The following is a 23114-nucleotide window of genomic DNA, read 5'->3' as shown; positions in this document are numbered from 1 at the left end:
CATTCAGAAGTCAATTAGTAATTTTAAATAAATTTTGAATATTATAGAAGTACGAGGAGGGGGCCCAAACAACCCAGAATTTATTTCTAAAAAATCGTGTATTTATTATTTCATGTCTAAACTTCAGTCACCCACGAAGTACTCTCCATTTGATGTGGTACCCCTATCGAGATGGCTTTTCCAGTGCTCAAAGCAGTTTTTTAACTAGTCAGTTTTGATGCCTTTGCGTGCTTCTGCTGTTTTGTGTTTCACGTCTTCTACATTGGCAAACTGTTTCCCTTTGAGGACTTTTTTCACCCAGGGAAACAAACAAAAAAAAGTCGCTTGGGGTGAGGTCGGGAATAGATAGGGTGGGGTGCGGGAGTCATCCCGATTTTCGGTCAAAAACTGCTGAACACTCCGCACCTTGTGGGCAGATGCTCATAAATCACCCATCGTGAAATGGGCAAACACATTGAGTCTTCAAAAGAAATTCACTGAAGCCAAATGCAGCCTCTTACAATACCAGCTGGTACACTGATACAGATGGGTTCCTAGAACACTCACCTAGCTGGGGAAGCCAGTACTAGAAGGGGCTCGCTCTCTAGAAGATAATTTTGGGGTTTTTTGGGTCCTCCCTCATATATGTAGATTGCAAAAAATTTGAAAATAGACAAGCAAAATAAAAAAGTTTAAACAGAATAGTCCCACCACTCAGAGTTTGTCAGCATTAAAACCTTAGTGCTTAGTCTTCTGAACTTTCTATACTTAGTTCAGATGATAATCTCTACTTCTTTATTTTGATAAAATTTTATTTCCTGTAATATTGTACCCGTATTCAAATTTCTTTGGTCACCCCAAAATGCCCTTTATAGGTAGGTGGTTTTTCCAAGTTGGTATCTGAACCAAGACTACACTTGAATCCATTGATGTCCCTTCCTTTTATTATCTACCATGGTCTCTTTTCATACAATGCCAACTCACTGAAGAGACTGTGCCACTTGCCCTACAGAACATCCCACCATCTGACTTGTGTGATCGCCTTGTCATATGTAGTTAGCTCATTACTCCATCCTCTAGTTTCCTGTACACTGTAAGTTATATCTAAAGACTTGGTGGATTAAGTTAAACATTTTAGGAATATATCTCTAGTGATATTGTGCCTCATATTACATCACAGCAGCAAATACATATGGTTGAACCATTGATAATGATGATAAGTGACCCTTTGATCAGGGTGATTTATGTGTTTCTTAGGTTGCAAGAAAAATTATCTCTGTCAAGCTTGGTTTCTCACTGTACACTATTAACATTTTGAGCCAAATAATTTTTTTAAAGATTTTACTTATTTATTTTTAGAGAGAAGGGAAGGGAGGAAGAATGTGAGGGAGAGAAACATCAATGTGTGGTTGCTTCTCATGCGCCCCCTACTGGGAACCTGTTCCACAACCCAAGCATGCACCCTGACCGGGAATCAAACCAGCAACCCTTTGGTTCACAGGCCACATTCCACTGAGCCACAGCAGCCAGGGCTGAGCCAAATAATTCTTTGTGGTAGAAATTAAATTCTCTGTGGCTGCGCTGAGCAGTGGAAGCTGTGGAGCATCCCACCAGATGCCATAGCACCCCTCTTCCCAGTCGTGACAGTCGAGGATGTCTCTAGCCACGGCTACAATGTCCTTTAGGGTCAAAATAACTTCCAGCTGAGGAACAGTAGTGTGACTGAAGGAAAAGAGGAAGGCAGTATTTATGGGAAGGACACTAGTTTGTCTCACAGAACTAGTGGGAACATTCTCTAGCGTGGAAACAGCAGGGCAGCTCTGAGGACCTCGGTCATGAGAGTGTGTGGGCTCCACAGCAAGCACCGCCCTTCATGTGGCTCTGTGCCAGCGGTGCTCAGGGCCTCTTTCTCCCTCCTCAGCTTTGCAGAGAGACCGTCTGATTGGCTTAGGGTGGCTCCAGTGCTTACATTGTAGTTGATCGGCTGTAGCAACTAGCCACTAGGTGTGGCTTCTAGCTTCCCACTCCTGGGGGCTGAACTTTCTCAGGGAAGGCAGAGTGCTGAGCTGGGTAGACCCGCAGGAAATTTCTTCTTGCCAGGTACCTGAGGGCATGCCCACTTAGAACACCCACTGCAGCCCACAGTCTCTGCTGCCACAACCTCGCGAATTATGTCCCCGATGTGTAGACTGTTCTCCTGGTACTCCTGCCCAGGCCCCTTCTCTCCCTCAGAGGCAAGCCTAGCTGCAGCAGCCAGCGCCACCCCTCCCCAGCCCCTGCCCTCACCACCATGCCCAACGCATCGGGCCTGACTCCCGCAGCATGGTGTCCAGGTGACTTGCCAAGTAATAGTATGGCTTCAAGGGATGGAGGGATCTGTCTTCGGCTCCGCCATCAGCACCCCGTCATTGTCACCTATGTATACTTTTAGCCTTTCTCTACAAGATTCAAAGAGGCTGCAGACAGTGGCCAAACAAAGGGCACTTTGCTACTGCTTCCGTTTCCTTTAATAGCTGTCAGGATATATCTCAGGCTGGGTATCCTTGCCCCAGAAAAACAGGAGTAGCCGGGAGAGGCTGGAAGTGGGCGCCACTGGGCAGGCAGACACTGAAAAACTACGGTGGCTCACGTCCCGCTCAGAGTCTTTAAAGGAAAGTCAGTCTTGCAGAGATGTGCTTTTTTCTGAAGATGACTGCTGCTCCAGTGCTATTTTTGAAATGTAAAATATAAAATCTTTTCATTTCCCCTCATTTTCTTTGTGTCTCTACTTTGCAGGTGCCCTCATGCATACAAGGTCTGACACAAATAATGCCCCCATTTTTTATTACAAAATCATAAGCATATAATTCTGTAACATAACATTATTACACTCAAGTACACCATATGACATTTTAGGTGAAATGTTCAAAGTAAAACTATAAATTATTAGACCCATATTGTCACCCTACCAACCACACCCCAGCAGGCGTTACTTCTGCTGGACCCTGTGTGTACCCTCCCTCGGGGGGAAGCAAGCACCGCCCGGGGCTCGGTAGCAGGACCCACCGCCCCCAGCAGTGGTAGGAGAGGAGCTGCTAGAGCTGCTGGGAGACTGGGATAGGTTCAACCCTTTTTGTACCCATAGTGCCCAGCATGGCATCTGGCACGTGAACAGATCTTAAAATGATTGGGTGAGTTGCCTTTTGAGTGTAAGAACCCGTCAACTACCATGTAAAACCTCAAGTACACTAGGTGTTTAATAAGCCTTTGAACTGGGTTGCAGAACTAGAAACGATGTGTGGTAAGCTGAATCATGGCCCCCAAAGGTGTCCGTCTCCAATCCCAGAACCTGTGAATATGTTACCTTGCAAACGGGACCTTGCTGGGGTGATTAAGTTAAGGGTCTGAAGATGGGAGCTTACTCTGGATCACCCAGGTGGGCCCAAAGCAATCAGCAGGGTCCTTAGAAGTGAAAGCGAGAGGCCGGAGGGGCAGAGGTAGACAAGGAGATGTGATGAAGGAGGGGATGTGACTGCTGGCCACGAACCAAAATGTGGGCGGCCCCTGGACCCGGAAGAGACAAGGAAGCGGGTCCCCCCCGGAGCCTCCAGAGGGATGGCAGTGCTGCCGGTGCCTTGACTGTAGCTCCGTGAGGCCTGTTTCCAATTTCTGACCCCCAAACAGTAGAAGATATGCATGTTGTTTTAAGCTACCGAATTTGGGGTAATTTCTTACAGCAGCAATAGGGAAACAATACACTGTGTGTGTAAATGTATCACTTTTCTCTTTCTAAAGAAAATGTTTTCTGTACTCCAAATATTTATTCAAGAGATAAGCTTTTGAAACATGACCCATTTGCATTTTGGAGTCCACCTGTATTTACTTTCTTGTTCCATGTATCTGTCTCCAGGGTCTTAGGGAAGCTCCATTTATTCATCTATAAAGTGATATCTTGAGCTTTCTTCCTTGAAAAACCATTGTAAATCTCTAAAAGATAATTATTTTAAAAATATATCTTCTAGGATTTTAAAACTATTTAAGCATAATAATAGATACATGAATAACCTATTTCCCTTTAGCTGGATATTAGGCTAAGCAAAAATATGCGTAATGGCTTTCTTCATTTGAGAAGATCAAATCTGCATGGGAAGAGGGAAAAGTGATGGCATATAGAACATTCTGGACTTGCCTTGCTACAAGTAAACGTGGATGCTTTGGATTCATTTCCTTCAAAGACCAACAGGGGCCAAACCTCCTTTTGCCCCATAAACTCCTGCTCGTTCCCACCTTGTACCTTCAGCATAAGAGACCGAGTCAGACGGAGTTTGTAAAAGTCAAAGAAAGGAATGGTGGGCATTGTCAGATGAGAACTCAGCCTCAAGGAAGGACGATGTCAAAAGATACAGAGACCAGAAGGAAATGAACAAGGCTGGAAAATCTGAAAGGAAGCATGATAAACTCTTAAAAATAGGGGATTTAGACAATAAAGTGAAATGATCCTGATGGAGGAGAGAAAGGAGGACAAGGTTTCTAAAGAAAGCAGCCGTGGGGACTGAGTCTGTCCTGCAGGGAATTCTCTGAGGAGCCCAGGCTGGAAGTGTGCATTAGGAAGGCGAAGAAGACAAATACAAAGGAGCCTGCCAAGAAAACGAATGGCCAGCGTGTGCTTAACCGTGCAGAAAATGGTAACACAACAACAGGGACCTTTTTCAGTTCTTGGGCCGGCCGACGCTGGGAGGCAAGTCAGCACGGAAGCTGATGGCTGCTCGAAGCCCATGTGCTCACCTGCTCCCTAGTGTCTGCTTCCCCCAGCACAGACCTGATGGAATAGTGTGATAAAGCAAGAAATGGAGCCCAGGCAGTTAAGAGAGTCGAGGAATCAACTCCTGATGGCTTGAAGTAGGTCCAGGGTAGGCCCATGAGATTGCATCCTAAGTGCAGGGTGACCTTGGGGGAGCCCTTTTAAACCTTCACTTTAATGACCACTAGCAGGATCCTTGAGACATCACTGAGCAGGGCCAAGTCTTGTATGGGTCAGTGCTTCTGTAATTTTCCAAAAGCAGATCACAATGCATGTGAACAGCCTTACAGAGGGAGGCACTCTTGTCAGTCCACAGCCAGACATCAGAGTGGATTATTACACATGTGGCTTGTGAGCTCAGAGGGAAAAGGTGACGGTGAAGATTCAGAGTCAGCACAGGGGGACTTGTAGCCCCAAGTCCTGTTAACATCATTGCCTTTGGGTTATGCTAGAAAAACTGGTAGATAAGGGCATTGCCACGGACACAGAGTCACAGAGTATCAGGACTAGATGCACCTTGAATGTACTGGGCAGTATGGAGACCCAGGCCCTCTTACACCTCCCATCTTTCCTTGGGAGTCCCACCCAAACACATGATATTTCAACAAGACATCCAGCAAAGGCCACAATTATGGGCTGGATGATCTTAGAATTACAGGTTTTGTAACTGCTTGAACAGCCAAAATCCAGAGTCTTGATTTAGAACCTGATCATCAGCCTGAACAAAGCCTTGTATGTAGCCCTGTCCTCTCAGGACTTTAAGAAATGATTCACATACAGAAACAGAACCCCCAGTTTGAAATGACATGAAAAGGAAAGGGAGACCTGGAATGTAGCATGAGAGAGTCCATGTTTTTCTCAATACGTTGGAACAGATTCAGAACCTATGTTGTACAATTTAAAGAGAGATAATATTGTACATCGACTGTAAGTGAAAAATCACTTTTAAAAAAATAAAGGGCTAAATAATCGAGGTTTAAATTTTTTTACAAATGCTGAGTGAGGAAGACTTAGCCTAATACCAGCTCTTGTGAAAAAGGTATAGGATTTCACTGTAAGCAAAATGCGAAGAGAGTAATGGGACTGCCAAGAAAGCTAATGCAGTCTTATGCTGTGTGGTGGGTAGACTCCTGGCCTCCAAAGATGTCCATGTCCTCATTTGTGGGAGCTGTGAATACGTACCTTACGTGGCAAAAGGGAATTTGCAGATATAATAAAATTAAGGATCTTGAGATAGGGATCCAGGTTGACCCAATGTCCTGACAGGACATTCAGTGAAAGAAGGAGGCAGGAGGGTCAGAGCAAGAGATGTGACAACAGACGCAGAGGTAGGAGTGATGCAGGACAAGCCAAAGAGTGCAGGAAGCTTCTGGAAGCTGGGAAGGGCAAGGGAATGGATTCTTCCCCAGAGCTTCCAGGAGAAACGCAGCTTTAATGACCCATTCCTGACTTCTGGCTTCTAGAACTATAAGATAATAAGCATGTGTTGTTTTAAGCCAGTACATTTGTGGTCATTGTTACAGCAGCCATAGTGAGCTAACACAGGCTGCCTTGACAGTGGTTGGAGTGTCCGGCCAGCAAAGGTTGTGCGATGCTCTCATTAGATCACATCTAAAACGTGATCACATCAGTTCCGGTCTGAGTTTTAAAAAGGATGTTGACAATGTCAAATACATACCTAGTGTAGAAGAACTTTTATGTCATAACAAGTTAAAAGGAGCTGAAAAGATTTTGTATTTCCACCCTGAATAATGTTAAGACATAACAGTTGTCTTCAAATGTTTCAAGGGTTAACATGTCAGAGAAAGATTAAGATCACTGAAACGCCAGAGGAAAGAATTAGAATAAGTTGGAGTTACAGGGAAATTCAGGTCATTTAATGAAAACATTACACCAATCAGAGCTGCAGAGTAAATGCAGCACCTTGTTAGGTAGTGAACTTCCCATCACTGGAAGTGCTCAGTCAGAGGCTGAGTGCTCACTACTCAGAGGTATTAGAAAGGGCCCCTCCGCCGGGTCAGGACTGGCCCAGAAAACTGATCTAAGCACCTTTATGGTTTGAGGACTCGATGACTCTAGAAAGACAAGGCACATTTTCCCTGCAGTCCAGGTCTTGTGCTAAAATTTGTAGTTAGTCTCATAGGAAAATATAAGGTGGCAATAGGGGTTCTCACTTCTGTCACTTGTGTAATTCTCAGTGCTGTTTTTAAATCTCCGCCAGAGCCATCATCTTGATTAGTAAGTAAAACACTGAGGTCAGCATCTCATAGCTGTACTTCAAAGACAGCAAGGTCACCATGGCTGGGCGGTGGGGGGGCGGGCCGTAAGTCGACCAGGAGGACCCTGCAGTCTCCCCATTCCTGCCCTCAGTTCTGCTCCATTTTAACAGTGGCCACACCTCAGCTCAGTGCTCAAGGCCTCAAATCAAAGTGTCTCCTGTGGGTCAGGAGGCTAAGCAGGGAGCAGGACGTGAAATGAAGACGATCAGAGCGATGGGCTGCTCTCCTGTAGGGAAAGAAGGGGCCTGTGTGTAATGGGGTTGCAGGGAAAGACAAAGCAGCAGCCATTCCGCCATGAGTGCCAATGATAGCTTCTTCCCCCGGCCCAAGTTTCTCATGATAGATAGTGGATGAGCCAGCTAGAGGCCCACCGGTGTTTCTCGTCCCTCCACGCCATTTTTTCTGGACACCTCCATAATGCTGCTGCTTGATGTACAAGAGAAAGAGCGAGTGCCCAATGAAACCAGTTCTCCTGTGGTCATCCTGCCCCGTGCCCCACCCATGCGGAAGGCAGAGGCCTCCGCCAGCACTCGGGCCGGCATGCAGCATCCGCCCTCCCGCAGGCACCAGGCACCCCTGCCAGCTCCCGCCCCAGGACAAGGCAGAAATGCCTATGTCAGTTGATTACAATGTTCTCAGTCGACGTGTCCAGACAAGCATCCACTTACCTCACACCCGGAGATGATTGTGACCATAGCTACGTTTAGACATAATATTGACCTGACTGATAACATTGTTCCTAAGTTGCTGCCTCCCCCTCATCCCGCTTTGTTCTCTCCTTCCGTGGCTTGTGTGTGTGTGTCTTGATACCTGTTTGCTAGATTTCTGTTTTAACTCAAATATATTTTTAAAGGCAAGCGAAAAGGAAGCCTAGAGACAGGGTGATGGTGCTTTCAGAAATGGACTTGTTTCCTTTTCTGCACCTCTGTCCTGCAGGGGTCAAGGCCCAGTGTGTTTGCCTCTCTCACTCTCTGACGGCAGCATGACTCAGTGGCCAAGGGCAGCGCGCCAGCCCCCGCATTTCCATCTGCCTGCCCCACACCTCACAGATCAGCCCCTGAATCTAGGTGAAAGCAGCGTGGCCTCCAGGAGCCCACCCACCACTTCTCCAGCTCCACTTCTACCCTCACGCTGCCCCCTGCTCCTCTGCAGAAAGTTCTGGTGCTGCCACTGCAGGCGGTGGGGAGCACAGGCTTCTGGTGAAAGAGCTCAGGCTTCTGGAGGAAGGTGCACAGCTGTGTCTCCTTCACTCGGCTGATGTTCGTGTTTCACCCGAAAGGATATCACGTGGATTCCCACCAACACAGTCAGACTTTAAATTCTCAGAGGCATTTCTTTACAAAAAGAGAAGAGTCTTGAGTGAATCTTTCCAATCGCAGTTTTCTCATCTGCAAAATGAGAATACTGACAATCCCCAAGTCCCTGGGCAGTTGTGGGGATTATAGGGCTTGATTCACGTGAAGCACTTAGGGCCCACCTGGTCGGTCCTTTATACTCTTCGCTGCTTTTCTAATCACTGAACAAATGAATTGAGTGAGTGAATGCAAATTGAGTCCGTACAAATGTGTTATAAGTGAAAAATTCACACCTAGGTGTAATTATTGAAATAACAGAGGTGAAAAGTTCACATCTCATACGTGGACATTTTGGGTACTTTGTTTGTATTTCGCACTGTGAAGTATTTGTTTGTTTGTTTTCAGGACTACACTTTGTTATATGAAGAGGCAAAATATTTCCAGCTTCAGCCCATGTTGTTGGAGATGGAAAGATGGAAGCAGGACAGAGAAACCGGTCGCTTTTCAAGGCCCTGTGAGTGCCTAGTGGTGCGTGTCGCCCCAGACCTCGGAGAAAGGATCACACTCAGTGGTGACAAATCCTTGATAGAAGAAGTGTTTCCAGAGATTGGCGACGTGATGTGTAACTCTGTCAACGCAGGCTGGAATCACGACTCGACGCACGTCATTAGGTTTCCACTGAATGGCTACTGTCACCTCAACTCAGTCCAGGTACACTGTGATGTCATACACTGTGGCATTGAATGTCACTCCTAATGCTATTGCTTACCTCCCCTTGCCTTCACGTGGTGCCTGTCTTCCAAAGAGCTGAGAAACTCTCGTGATGACACTTCTCCTGGGTTACTAAACCTGTTCAGCCCTCTACAGCATTCATCCAATCATTCCACAGATATTTATTGAACATCCACTATGTGCTAGGTGCTGGTTGGGACACTGGGGATAAAAACGACAAAACAGAGGCAACAGCTCCATTTCCATGGGACTTACATTATGTGGATGGAGTTGAGGGTGTGGTGCAAACAGTAACCAACACGAATTTGGTCAGGTAGTGAGAAGAGGATATCTGGGATCGCTTACTCTAGCAGTTGCCAGCAAGTTCTGAAGACCCTAGGGCAGTAGTATGTTTGGGATACTGAGGAATGTCAGGAAAGCTAGTGTGACATGAAGAGAGGAAAGGTGGGAGGGGGAGTGCTAAGACACTGGACCAGTGGGTGGCCAGAGCACTCTGGGATTTTTGGTTTTGTTTTCTTTTGGTTTGGGTTCATTTGCTGGTGTGAGTAAATGTAAAGCTATTTGAGGATTTTGAGCAAGAGTGACATGATGCAACTTGTATTTGAAAATGAATACTCCAGCAGCAGGTGGAAGACAGTGGAAGAAAGGAGACCAGTTAGAAAACTATGGGCCAAGCAAGAGCCGAGAAGTGTCTATTCTGTCTACCACCATACCACCCTCGACACTCTCTGTTTCATCTGATCTCAGATGCTAAGCAGAGTTGGGTCTGGTTAGTACTTGGTTGGGAGAAGTGTCCAATTCTGAATATTCTGAATGTAGAGCTAATGAGGCTTTCTTTCATTTTTTAAAAAGACTTTATTTATTCATTTTTAGAGAGGGGGAGGGAGGGAGAAAAAGAGGGAAAGAAACATCAATGTGTGGTTGCCTCTCATGCGCCCCCTACTGGGGACCTGGCGTGCAACCCAGGCATGTACCCTGACTGGGAATCCGACCAGTGACCCTTTGGTTCACAGGCTGGCACTCAATCCACTGAGCCACACCAGCCAGGACTTAATGAGGTTTTCTGATGATGGCTGCAGGTTTTAAGACAAGCCAAAGATGACTAAAGTTTGTTGTGGTAATTTTTAAAAATAATATATATACTTTTGTTTTTTATTGATTTTTAGAGAGAAGGGGAGAGAGAGAAAGAGAAACATTGACTTGGTGTTCCACCCATCTATGTATTCATTGGTTGATTCCTGTATGTGCCCCCGAAAGGGATCAAACAGGCAACCTTTGCATGCCAGGCCTAGAAGGACCCACTCTATCTTTCTGCTTCTTGACGAGTATTCCACAACTGTCTATCATTGTTTAAATGGGTGAACAGATGTTTGAGAGCAGAATAGCAGGAATTGTTGGCAGGACTGGGCCCTGGGCATGCTAGAGGAGGTCACACACTCACAGGCTGCCAGGTTGTCCAGGTCTGGAGGTGCACCCCACACACCCTGGGAAATGTTCAGGAGCAGAGTGGGGCCTCTCACACACCCCCTGCACTCTCCTCTCCTCTCCACAGAGGGAGGGCCAGAGCCAGGGTCACTTCTCTAGGGCTCCATCTCTCCCACACAGAACCTCTAGTCCACCCCTCAGTCCATTGAATAACTGTCCTAAAATCATGTGCCTGAGAAGTTTCCCCATCATTCAAGTCTGAGCACATGTGGAGATTTTCACCTGTATTCATGTCATCATAGGACTTTATCATGACCCCCTCTGGCTTCCTGCGCCACTGACCAAGAACTAGGCACTGTCCTCTCGGCCTTCAGAGGCTTTGAGACAAGGCACTTGAGACCCAAGACCCCATGGGGTGATTTTAATATTCTCAAAAGAGAATATTCTCAAATATTCTCAAATTAGATTGCCAACTTTGAGGAACTTTTAAGTTGATGTTTAAAAAGAAATGTCCAAAAAGCGTAAGTTATTTGCATTCTGTTGGAATAAGCTTCGACCACATCCAAGGTAACATTGGATCATATTAAAAAATTATCATATCATGCATATTGAACCCCCTGGGAGGAAGCTTTGGGACTTCCTATTTTTTAGCAATTTAGCAACTATAACAGTGTTGAAAGACAAAAGATACCAGAGTTCAGCTCTTTATTGTTCAAAGTTTCCTCTACCTTTTTAATTCCTCTCCTCATCATGGCAAAAAGTCCTTTCTGAGGTGGTTGGGCCCAGCAAACTGGGGTTTTTCTGGCTGACAGACAGCATTCCTGCCTCTGCTGGGGAACATCTCCTTAGACTGAGCCGTTCTTCACCTGAGTGTTCACCAGAGCCCGTCTCGATGGTGCGCTCGGGTGTGTCTTCTCCATCCGGCTCTTCATAGACTGGCGCACACGTGTCTCGTGAATGTAGCTCCAGGAACAGAGACGTGCAGGGTAGAAGATCCATTTTTTTCTCTCATGAGGACTTTCTTTTAATTTGCCAGCAATTGAAGTTTTAATTTCAGAAAGCTTACTCTCATTTTCTAATCATATCTACTTAGCTCTTTTGCAAGATAGCAGATCATAGTCCATATAAAGCTAGGTGACTGAAAAAGAATAATAAGTGTAAAAAAACAATAAGGATTCACTTTACATTGACTACGTTTTGAAAGTTATTTGGTAACATTTCCCTTCATTCAAAAAAAATGGAGCCAGATACATTTTTTCAAGTTATGATTGAGCCATCTCTCCTTGAGAGTGTCATAGAAACAACTTAATTATATCCAGAATTCTGGCAGGGAACATTTGCAAGTCTAATATTTGTTGGATTCCTAAAGAAACAGAATGCTCTGGTTCAGTTTTCTGTATCTTTGCCTAAGAGTTGTGGGAACTGTTTCCAGCATTTCAGAGTGTCAGACATGCAGTGACAAACCAGGGATTTTTTAGGCGTTAGGTATTTGATTCATCAAAGAAAGATTAGGTGGCTTATGGTTATTGAGACATTTAGAATTTATTTTGGATACGTATTCTAATATATCACCATCACATTTATTCTTGCCTCCCTGAATGCACACAAGGCGGTAAACCTATTTCAGATGCCACAAACTTGAAAACATGTAGGTAAACCTCAGCTGTCTTCAGTTTGTTCTGCTTTTGCGATGACACCATTCTTCCAAGCTGAAATATATTAACTCGGTATCGGGAAAATCAAACAATGGCACGGTTAAGAGTGAATGAATTGAGTGAATCACTGGCTGAGTAAATTCAAATAATATCAGACTTTCCTTCACCGGATAGAATATATTTTAGTGGCAAATGAGCTTTGAAATGTAAGCCATTTTTCCTCCAGAGAAAGTAGTTACACATTGCAAAAAAAGAGGATTTTAGGCCAAACGGATCTCAGCCAGAAACCCAACTCCATCACTTAGAATGGGCCTCAGTTTTCTCATCTGTGAAACAGGCTAACACCACCCATTATTCCAGGAGGTTGTAATGATTAAATGAACTTGGCACATGGAAAGCTACCATGTAGAGGCACATTTTAGATATTACAAATGTTTGCTCCCTCCCTTCCTATCCTTTAATTCAGTCTTCATTTGAAAGCAGAAACTTCAAGAGACTCAGGGGTTGGAGAAGCTTGGCCAGAGCTGTATATGATTTTAAGCTTTAGGACAGTTCTTGGACTGTTTATGTGGCCAAAGGACGTGTCTCGCCCCTAACTGGATGCTTGTCTTGGGCCCTCACAGGTCCTCGAGAGGTTGCAGCAAAGAGGATTTGAAATCGTGGGCTCCTGTGGGGGAGGAGTGGACTCGTCTCAGTTCAGCGAATACGTCCTGCGGCGGGAGCTGAGGCGGACGCCCCGAGGCCCCTCTGTCATCCGGATAAAGCAAGAGCCTCTGGACTAAATGGACATATTTCTTACGCAAAAAGGAAAAAAAATACACACCCAGTAACGCAAACCACAAAAAGGGACATTTATGTGCAGTTGGAACAGCAAACCAAGTCCTGGACCTAAAATTGAATAAAAGACACATTTATATCCGATAGAGACCACACCTGTATTCATATGGGAACAATTGGAATAGTGATATCTTCAAGGTGTAAAAAATATATAAATATATATATATGTCAAAAGGTAGGAAATGCAAAAAAAAAAAAAAAAAGTGGTAGCTACAGTTGGTGCTGTGATGGCCGTGAAGTGTCCTGGGCCTCCTGAGGCCTCTGACCGGTGAACAAGCCATGAGCAGTGAGGACGCGTCCTTGCGGTTTCCATTGCCAACAGCCATCGTTGTTTCTTTTTCCTTTGTCTTTCTTTTTTCCTTTTTTTTTTTTTAAACACACACCTTGACTCAGTATCTTTACATATGGAGGTTTCATGTCTCTCTTTAGGCTGGGACCAGGCAGGACTTCAGAAAAACTCATGAGCACATTGCATTCAAAAGACGTTAGACATGAAATTTTAAATGTAGTTTGTACAGAAGTCACACTTTTTGTCCGCCTCACAGATGTGAATGTTACTTTGTTTTTAAACTGATCAGTTTTGCAAAGGGGCCAGAATTATTACTTGTTAGAGTTGCACCAGTTTGAGTCTGCTGCTTTCCTACAGTTTTTCAAATTTTATAATGTATTAAATACAATAAACTCTGTTTAAAAAATAAGGTCTGTGTGAAACACATGTTGGGGTGAAACTATATTAAAATGAAATTTTCCTTTTTAAAATTTTCTGTGTTGAGCATCAAAAAGAGGTCAAAAAACTAAGGCCAGTTTTGAGGTCAAAAGCCAGTGAAGGGTGAGGGTGTTGTCACCAGTGCTAAGCAGTCCTGTTCCCACTCAGCTACTGTCTCGTCCTGCGCTTTGTTGCTCTGCACTGGGGAGCAAGATACATCTTGCTGCTTTTGAACTCATCCTTTACAAATATCAGTTGCCTATTGCTGCAGAGCAAACCACACCAATGTAGCAGCTTAAAACAACATTTTCTTCTCTCTGGTTCATTGGGCTTGTTCTCTTGTGTGGACTGGCCTTCACTGGGCTCCGTCTGCCCTCTGTGATGTCATCCAGGGTGTGACTGGGCTGGGGCGCCAAAGATGGCTTCCCCCACAGGGCTGCCAATTGATACTGGCTGCCTGCCTCTCCAGTGGCTTGGGCCCCTCCCAGCCTGGGTGCTGGCTTCCAAGAGGGAGTGTCCTGAGCTCAGGTGTTGCAGGAGAGAGGAAGCAGAAGTCGAAGTCTTCTGAAAGGCTAGGCCTGGACCTGTCCTGTGCACTTCAGCAGCAGACTCTTGGTTCCAGAGAAAGGGAAATAATATCCACCTGTTAGGAAGATGGGCAAAGAATTTGTAATCAACCTGAACCTGCTGGAACACCTGTCTAAAAGATGCAAAAAGTAGGGCATCATGGCTTTGGAAAAAGTAAGGAAAATCACAGTGCCAAGACGAACACTTCCTTATTAGCCAGAGAGGGAAGAAACGGGAAATTTCAATACCACCTTGGGATTAAGCCCTCAGCTTTTCCAAGGCATTAGTGATTCGGGAAGCTCCTCCATCAGCCCTGCCATCACCTCTCTGCCCTACTTCCTCTTGCTCCTTCCAGACGCTCAGAATAAATCTGGCATGATAAGATTGACAGGCAAACTACAGTGTGTTTCTGCTACAGAGGTGTTCCTGTGGTGACAGGCTATTTCCATCCTGAACTTTCTTTTTTTAAATTAAAAAGTCTGTGCCTGAGGACACTAGTAATGAAAATATCTCTGGCTTCTGAAACTAAAAGTAAGTTGTTAATGGCTCCCATTGCCCCCTGAAACACAGAGATGGTCAGAACACTCAATTACTCTAATGACTGCCAGCCAGGCCTCCATGTAGTTGTTTAATTTCCCTTTATTTGAAACTAGCACAGCACTGGCTCAGACGGAGACAGCCAGGGCTGCTCCCACGGGCTGCTTGGTCGTCCACGTCCTACTGAAAGGAGAAGGTGATTGCTGTATGATTTTACTAGCAATCCACTCCCATTAGGCAGAATTTTCCCAAATCAAGAGTCTTCACCTTGGGACACTCTGCTGGTGGTTGTCATCAGTTCACATTCACCCAGCACTCCCTATGTACACACAGTTGGTACTGTCCTGACCAGTCACTCCACCAAACTCTATGCCTTAGCTGTTATCATTCACTTTGTTCTTTTCTAAGTTCTGTGCCCATTTATACAACTACGATCCAGCGGCACATTCTTCTCTGGGTTTTTGAAAATGAAATGCATTGGGGTGACCTTGGTTAATAACATCAATTGCAGGTGCACAACTTATGGTATGACATCTGTACACTCCATTGTGTGATTGCCTGTTCCATAAGAACTGACACAGCTTCGAGGAGCCACCATATCTCATGCAGTTTTCACATTTCTAGGTCTTACAACACAGATTCCCACAGATCACATTCCAGGAAAAAGCTGGTCAATCACAATATGTTTCCCCTGCCTTACTATCCAATACACAGTCATACCCAGGCTTCCCCAGCTGTCATGATACGGATCATTGCAGCCATGCTTATTTCCCCCTGGAGGATCTGACCAAGGGTGGCATATGGAATTGATTAGTAATGTTTCCTTAGACTCTAATTTAGAAAGGGTCCACCCCCCTGTTTTTGGTCTTCTGTGACATTAGTTTATATAAAGAGTCTAGGTCAATTGTTTTGTAGTTTGTTGCACAGTCCGTATTTGGTTGGTCCCTCATTGGTAAACTCAAGTTAATTTTTTTCTTGGCAGGAATACTGCACAGGTGATGCTGTGTCCTCATTGCATCACATCATAAGGGTCTGTTTGGCCCATGATGGTGACAGTACAGTTTTATTTCTATTTTTAGGGTTTTTTGTTGTTTTTTTGCTACTATAAATCTTATTGCATGTCAGTTGTGGTTTTTCTTTGGTGATGGTAACCTTGACCACTTGGTTGAAGTGACAGCTACCAAATTTCTCCAATGCAAAAGTAGCTTTTCCCTTTGCAATTAATAAATAGTCGACTTGACAAATATCCTGTCCCTTAAAACACTTTCACCAGTGATTTTAACATTCCTCGGTCATCTTTTCCAGAATCAGTCATTTACCTTCGTGGTTATAAAAGCATACTAAAACAAACAAACAAACAAAAACAACTATTGTCTGCATCATAGGTATTTGAAAGAACCTTTTTTTTTTAAGCAAAATGTAGTCCTTTAGGGCACACAAACTATAATCCCTGACCTCTTTTCTATGAAGTATTTTAGAAAAGTATAGAGAGGCAAGCCATTTCTAACCTGGTTTCTAAATATTCAGTGAGTTTGTACATAGTAATAATAGTAGTCATGCACTTAGTGTTTGCTCCATGCTGGGCACTGTGTGGAGCCCGTCAACTTGCATCGACTCATTGAATCCTTATGATCATACTCGAGGTTGTATTATCCATGCCTCTTGGTTAAAGAAACTAAGATTCCAAGACATCAGATAATGTGCAGTTAAGCTTTATAAGGAGGGCCCCAAAGTATCTGAGAAAAAGTAAGTTCTCATGTGGTACTGGGATGAGGAAGAAGGTGGGTTATTAATTAACAGCATTTTCTCCTTAGAATGGAAACTTATGCCTGTATTTAAATATTTCGAGCATCATTTACAATGTGTTGGGCACTCAGTCCTGGTAGTGTTGTGATGACCGTGACATGGCTTCTGCCACGGGGTGCTGGGGTGGGTAGGGACCCACACAACAAGCAGCAGGAGGAGGGGGTGTATGTAGCTAAGGACAGTATGAGGCACTAGGGCTATGTGCCATTTGATATTCGCAAACCAAGGGTATGGACATACCAAATGATAAGGGATCACATCTAATTGGGGACATTAGAAAGCACGACAGGGGAGATGGCACTTGAAAGATGGCTACTCTTCACAAAAGAAGGGGTACAGAAGGAGGGCAGAGGCTCAGCTGGGGAAGCAGAAGGCAGGCTCAGACCTGGCGTGGGGTGCAGCTGGGTGACTGGGGAAGAGTGGAACATGCTACAAAAGGAAGGCGGAACTGGACTGGAGCAGGGCTGCTTTTGAGTGCCAGGCTGGGGGTCTGACTCCATTCAGGAGTTGCTGGAGAGACAGAGGTGGGCTGCATGAATAGTCACCTGAGGGTCTGCAGACTTGACTGACGGGAACAGTCTGTTGATGTGGCAGGCAGTTAAGTGGCCATTTTTCCATATCATCCATCATGACCTACCTAGCTAAGAGCTGACAATCCAAAGATATATGAGAAAATAAGACAACACCTTGGGTGTAGGGGTGACAGATTCAGATGCCTACAAGGGCCAGGTGAGTTGAATCAATTAGGAGAGAGACAAGCAGAAGCATGTGCGCCCATTCAAAGGGGCAGCCCCCACTCTACTCCCCAGGTTCTCCAGCAAGAGAACAAGGCTCCTATACACTTAACCTGATTTCTGTGAAATCGCCAGATGTGCAGATGTTGGAACCAATTCATGTTTTCAGATTTACAGACAAAAGAAGACATCTGTAGAGTTGGTAACTGATGAAAGTTATGAAATAATAGAACACTTTTAGATATTCTAGAAGAATCCCATTTGGGTGGAATCATATGTGATGACAAAAGAACTAAATCGTTTGAGGGCATAAGTTTTTTAAAAAATGAAAATTTGAAGCAAACTCTTAGGAATAATACCACTTGATTGTAAAGAGTTAAGTCCTGCTATAGCCGACAGTAGCAATAATAAGCTGCTCTCACTGAATGCTCACCACGTGCTGGCACTGCGCTAAGAAATTTACAGATGCTCTTTCCTTCAGTCCTCATAGAAACCCTATGAAGGTAGCTTTCATTAGTGTCCCAATTTTGTAGATGAGATCACTGGTAAGTAAAAAAAAAATCCCCAAAGTCCTCAAGAAACGTGGAGCAACAACAGCAGCACACACCCAGTGTTTGATTAATACCTGTACTCAATTCTTTCTGGTTCCCTAACTCATGCAAAAAATGATTTTGCTGTCACTGACAACTGCAGTGCACTTTATCCCAAGACACTAGACAAATATGTCACTATAGTAACTACTGCTTATATAGTAGGAATTACTAATAGCATCTGTGACTAACGGAAGCCCTGAGAAGACATTCGTGTCTGACTTTCTGACAGTCAAGCAGCTGTTCACAGTAAAAGTCTGTATTGGTTATATCGGGTTCCCTAAACTTGCCTGTTTGGAAGACACACAAAGGGCACTTGTTAAAGTTATGGATTCTACTCCACCACCACCCTTGCCGCCCCTATTCCCCAGAGATGTCCTGAATCTCAGCTTCTAACTGAAGAGCCTGGGAATCTGTATTTTAACAGTGCCCACCGTAGGCAACTCTGCAATCAGGCAAATTTGGAAAAGATTGGGTAAGTGTGCTTCCCCAATCTAGGCTGAGAGCAGTAGACAATATTCTGGGAGTACTTCTGTGGCATACCTTTTTATGACTTCATTGATATCTATTAAACAATGGTTGGCTTCTCCTATTCTTTCGAGGACCTGATTGAATGTGTCAGATGTGGTGGGATGGAGAAGCACTTACCTGAAATTTAACCCAAGGACCTTCATCCTTTCCTGGTTAAGTAGAGAACTGCCCCGTCTCATGCAAAACAGTGCACCAGCTACAGAATTCTTCCACCTCCTTTTCAAAAGCTATCAGAGACATGAATGAGAGAAGACTTTAAAAACAGGAAATAATTACAGTAGCATCTACCACCTGTAAAAATACCTTACTGCATGCAGGTGTGCTGGAATCCCCTTTCCCTTTATATTTTAATTTGTCAGTATCCCTGGAATTTAAATTATTTCAAACTTTAGAATTTGAAGAGGTGTGTAAACCTGTAACCCTAACTATTTACCACAATGCACATGCATCCCCTTCTTGCTTCGATGTATCAGAGTCAGAGAGCTCCCTCTGTTTCCCACACCTCCGGGCTCCTTCCCTCTCTCTCTGTTTCTCCTTCCCCTCACTCTCAGTGTGAAACGCAGTGTTTCCTCACTCCTCCCCATCCACCTACCAGACTGTGCTTGTCTGAGGAAGGAACAGACCGTACAGATATTAAATTATGCTGCTGATTAACAAGATGGGAAAAGCCAGAGAAACACTTGCTGTGTATGCCATTCAAACTTTGGAACTTGATCCAGAAAGCCTGTTCTGGAAGCTGAAAACCAAATCCTTGTCATGGAAGCATCACATTAGTTGGAAGAGAAGCAAGACCAGAAGGGACAGGTGAGTACCTCCAGTCTGAGGGAGACTGAACGGATCATCTACAGACCTGCATCTGGAGCAGCCCACTTGATGAGGCCAGTCTTCCTGTTAGTCAGCAGTCATGGGCAAGGGGATTGGCGAGAGGCAGCGGTGTGGTGAGAGGGAGATTGCTCATGGGTTAGCTGAAACTTGTATTTTTCTTTTATTATTCTTCATTGGAAACATTCTTTTATTGTTTACAACATTGTTTTCCTATACATCGCATTCCCAAATATCTACAGATCCCTAAAATTTGAGAATTCTGTTTAATAGGTTACCTATTCATGAAAATAATTCAGTTATACATCTTACTTCAAGCAAGATAGATGTGTTTCTAAAATGTAACATTGGCCTTATAATATTTTCCCTATTGCCATTACAATGTCAAAGTCAGATCTATTTCCCATAGCTACGTGGGGCGGAGGGGGAGAAGACAGACTATGCCCCCCCCGCCGCCCCCACCCCAGCCCCAGCCCTTCCAATAGGTTTCTGCTTCTGTCCGGTCTGCCTCCACACCCCACTCACAGCCCTGCCCACTCCTCAGAGCCTTTCTTCTGAGCAAAGCTAGTCAGATGATGAATTGAAATGATCTCTGCAGAGTCATTAAAAGCATTTTGTTAAAATTTAAAACATACACAGGGAATGACTTCCCTAAAACAGAAATACTGACCAAGCAATGAGACTGCATCCAGGTGTCATATCACAGGGCCCCTGGAAGAGCCACATGATACTGTGAGACCACAGGTCATTCTGTTCTCAAATGCTCACCCCAAGGTGTGAACATCCTTCTCCTGTGTGTCACTGCTCTTCTCGCTGTCCTCTCTCTCTCTCTTCGGGTGATCTCATCCTTCGGTGGCTTCCCTGGCACCTGTGCTTCAGGCCTGACCTCTCCCAGAGCTTCAGGCAGGGTAGCCAGCTCTGGAGACACAGTGACAGTAAGACATAACCAGATCATTTCAATATATTTGGTCAAAAGCATTAACACATGAAGGGTCTACAAGATGTTTTCGTTTGCCGATACAGAACTAAACTTACTCTGGCCCTAGACCTTTCCTTTCTCCTTTTACATTTCCCATTTAGGTTCAAAACGCTCCTTTCTGTCCACACCGGGCATCCTTTTCCTGCCTTCCCCACTTTAGTTGGTCACCAAGTTCTACGGAGAGTGTCTCCCTCCCAAACGTTTTCCAAATGAGTCTCTTCTTCTCCATTATCAACTCCTCTGACGTGGACTATTTCTATAAGATCCCAGTTCGTTTTTCTGCTGGGAACTGGGAGTGCTGCCCCTAAAATGCATCCTCCATGTTGCAGCCCACTCACTGCCCTGTTAAAAGCCCAATGGTGTTTCCTTGTTGTTTCCTGAGCCATCTTGTCCCCTTAGTGTGACATCCAGGTCCTCTTTGATCTGACTCTGCCTACAACCTCATCTGTGGCCGCCCCAGCCTTCTGCATAATGATGTTAGCTCCCCCATGTGTCGCATTGTTTTAAGTCTTGCTGCTTTGGAACATGCACATATTGATCCTCCTCATTGCTTAATCCCTACCATTTATCCATCAAGACCTCTGTCACCTACTGCCACCTTCCCATGGATCCCTCACCTGGCTCACCATCTCCTGTGGTTCTAACTCACCTTATTTGTACTTTTATTATTTCACTTACCACATAATATTGAAATATCTATCACATATCTATATCTAAGGACTAAACTTGGATCTTCAATGGGAGAAATCTGACTTATTTATATGTACATCACACCTAGTAAGTGCTAAAGAAATGTTTCTTGGTGATAGATTAAATAAATAAGTGAAGTCTATTAGTCCTAGAACAAAGCAGAGTACAGATTGCATGTGACTAACTCCCTCACTTGGACAGCTTGTCAGTACTTATAAAAACTAGATTAAATGAAGATGTGTGTAAAGGAACTAGGGTGTAATAGGGAATCAATTATTAGCAACAGTAAATGCTCAAGCACTATAGGTTTTTTAACATTTTCTTTGGATTTTGCTCAATTAAAAATCATAGAAGACTTCCACATTTAACCAGTTTAGAATGACAGATCTACTTTCCCGCCAGAAACAACTAAAGAATTGGACAAAATATATGAAACAATGGTTTTCAAGACACTGAATATTAAACAACAGAGCACAGTGGTCTCTGACAGGTGGGTAAGAGTTGCCCTGACAAATTGCCTTCAGGAAGTTTCCAGGCATGGTGCAGGAAGGGAAACCAAGGCAGAGGCCAGTGGTCTCCCTGGGCTGAAGAGGCAGAGCTGGCAGTCTAGGGAAGCCAAGGCAGACAGACTTTACAGAGTGGAGTAACAGAGAGGAGAGAGCCTCACATACATGCACACACACAGGTGACCAAAGAACGTGAGAGTGATTCCGTGGAGTCTTCAGGTAAGTACTGACTGGTGCATGTGTCTGAGGAAACTACCCAAAGCTAGGCAAAGAACTATGTAGGAGAATTAGGGGGGAAAAAAAACCCATAGCTCACACAGGGCCTACAAAATTTCCTATTCCCATCCACCAAAGTAAAAAACCTCATAACTAATGGGTCACTGGCTAGATAACTCAGAATATCTCAGTACTGGGGAAAATTAGCCCTCGGCTAAAGATAGTACCGCTTCCACCTAACAAACCTTAAAAGGAAATCCCAAGGGATCAAACTATTTCCAAGTGACTCAACCTCATGCAAAAACAAAGCTCAGGATTATTTATAAGTATACAGGGAGAGTTACGGCTAAGATGGAGGTGCAGGTAGAAACCCTTCACTTCCTTGCACAACCAAAAGGAGGATGACAACCAATCTAAAATAAATAAAAAGCAGAAGTGCCAGAAAAATCAAACTGCATGGAACTCCGACAACCACAGAATTACAGAAACAGTCAAACAGAACAACCAGACCGGTAAGGCGGCACACAGAGAAAACCCATGGTGAGCTGGTAGACCACGTGGGTGGGGCCGACTTAAGGGGAAACTGAGACTCAGAGGTGGCTGGGGACTATACCTAGGGTTGCTGCAGTGGGAGAAACTCCCAGTCTCACACAAGAGTTTGTTGAAAGGTGAGCTAAAGAAGAGCAGTTGAGCTGCACTGTTCCCTCTCTGGCCCCTCCCCCACAGGCAGCCTCTAAGTGCAGCAAGGAAGGTTGCCCTGCCAGGGTGAATACCGAAGGCCCTGTCCCCTTACAACCTAGCAGCTGTGCCAAGACAAAGAAATATGGCCCAAAAGAAAGAACAGAGCAAAGCCTCAGAAAGAGAACTAAGTGATGAGGAGATAGCCAACCTATCTGATGGAAAATTTAAAGCCCAGTAATCAAAATGCTCACAGAACTGATTGAGCTTGGTTAAAAAATGAAAGAATAAATGAAAGATACCCAAACCAAAATAAAGCAAAATATTCAGAGAACCAACAGTAACAGGAAGGAAACCAGGACTCAAATCAGCAATTTGGAACAAAAGGAAGAAATAAACATCCAACTGGAACAGAATGAAGGAACAAGAATTCAAAAAAAAATGAGAGATTTTTGAACTTCTGGGACAACTTGAAACGTTCCAGTATCTGAATTATAGGGGTGCCAGATGGAGAAGAACAACAGCAAGAAATCGAAAACTTATTTGAACAAATAATAAAGGAGAACTTCCCCAATCTGGCGAAGGAAATAGACTTCCAGGAAGTCCAGGAAGCCCAGAGAGCCCCAAAGAAGTTGGATCCAAAGAGGAACACACCAAGGCACATCATCATTAAGTCACCCAAGATTAAAGACAAAGAGAGAGTCTTAAAAGCAGCAAGAAGAAAAGAAAGAGTTAGCTATAAAGGAGTTCCCATAAGACTATCAGCTGAT

At 44.4% G+C, this 23114-nt stretch overlaps 1 protein-coding gene across 3 annotated transcripts in view; it reads left to right on the top strand.

Moving 5' to 3' along the window:
• The window catches only part of KCTD1 (potassium channel tetramerization domain containing 1), a 181114-nt gene extending 167434 nt beyond the window's left edge, over positions 1 to 13680 (top strand). For all 3 annotated transcript variants that reach the window (XM_045849894.1, XM_045849895.1, XM_045849893.1), the window contains exons 4-5: positions 8739 to 9044; positions 12769 to 13680. In XM_045849894.1, coding sequence (XP_045705850.1) covers positions 8739 to 9044; positions 12769 to 12927 — 465 coding nt within the window. In that variant the 3' untranslated portion in view covers positions 12928 to 13680. The remainder of the gene's footprint in view (positions 1 to 8738; positions 9045 to 12768) is intronic.
• The last annotated feature ends 9434 nt before the right edge of the window (positions 13681 to 23114 follow it).

This window comes from Phyllostomus hastatus, unplaced genomic scaffold, assembly GCF_019186645.2.
Source record: "Phyllostomus hastatus isolate PE091 unplaced genomic scaffold, TTU_PhHast_1.1 phas_contig_80, whole genome shotgun sequence".
NCBI lineage: Eukaryota > Metazoa > Chordata > Mammalia > Chiroptera > Phyllostomidae > Phyllostomus > Phyllostomus hastatus.
Note: the sequence above shows the minus strand (reverse complement) of the source record. Positions and strands in the feature narration are given on the sequence as shown.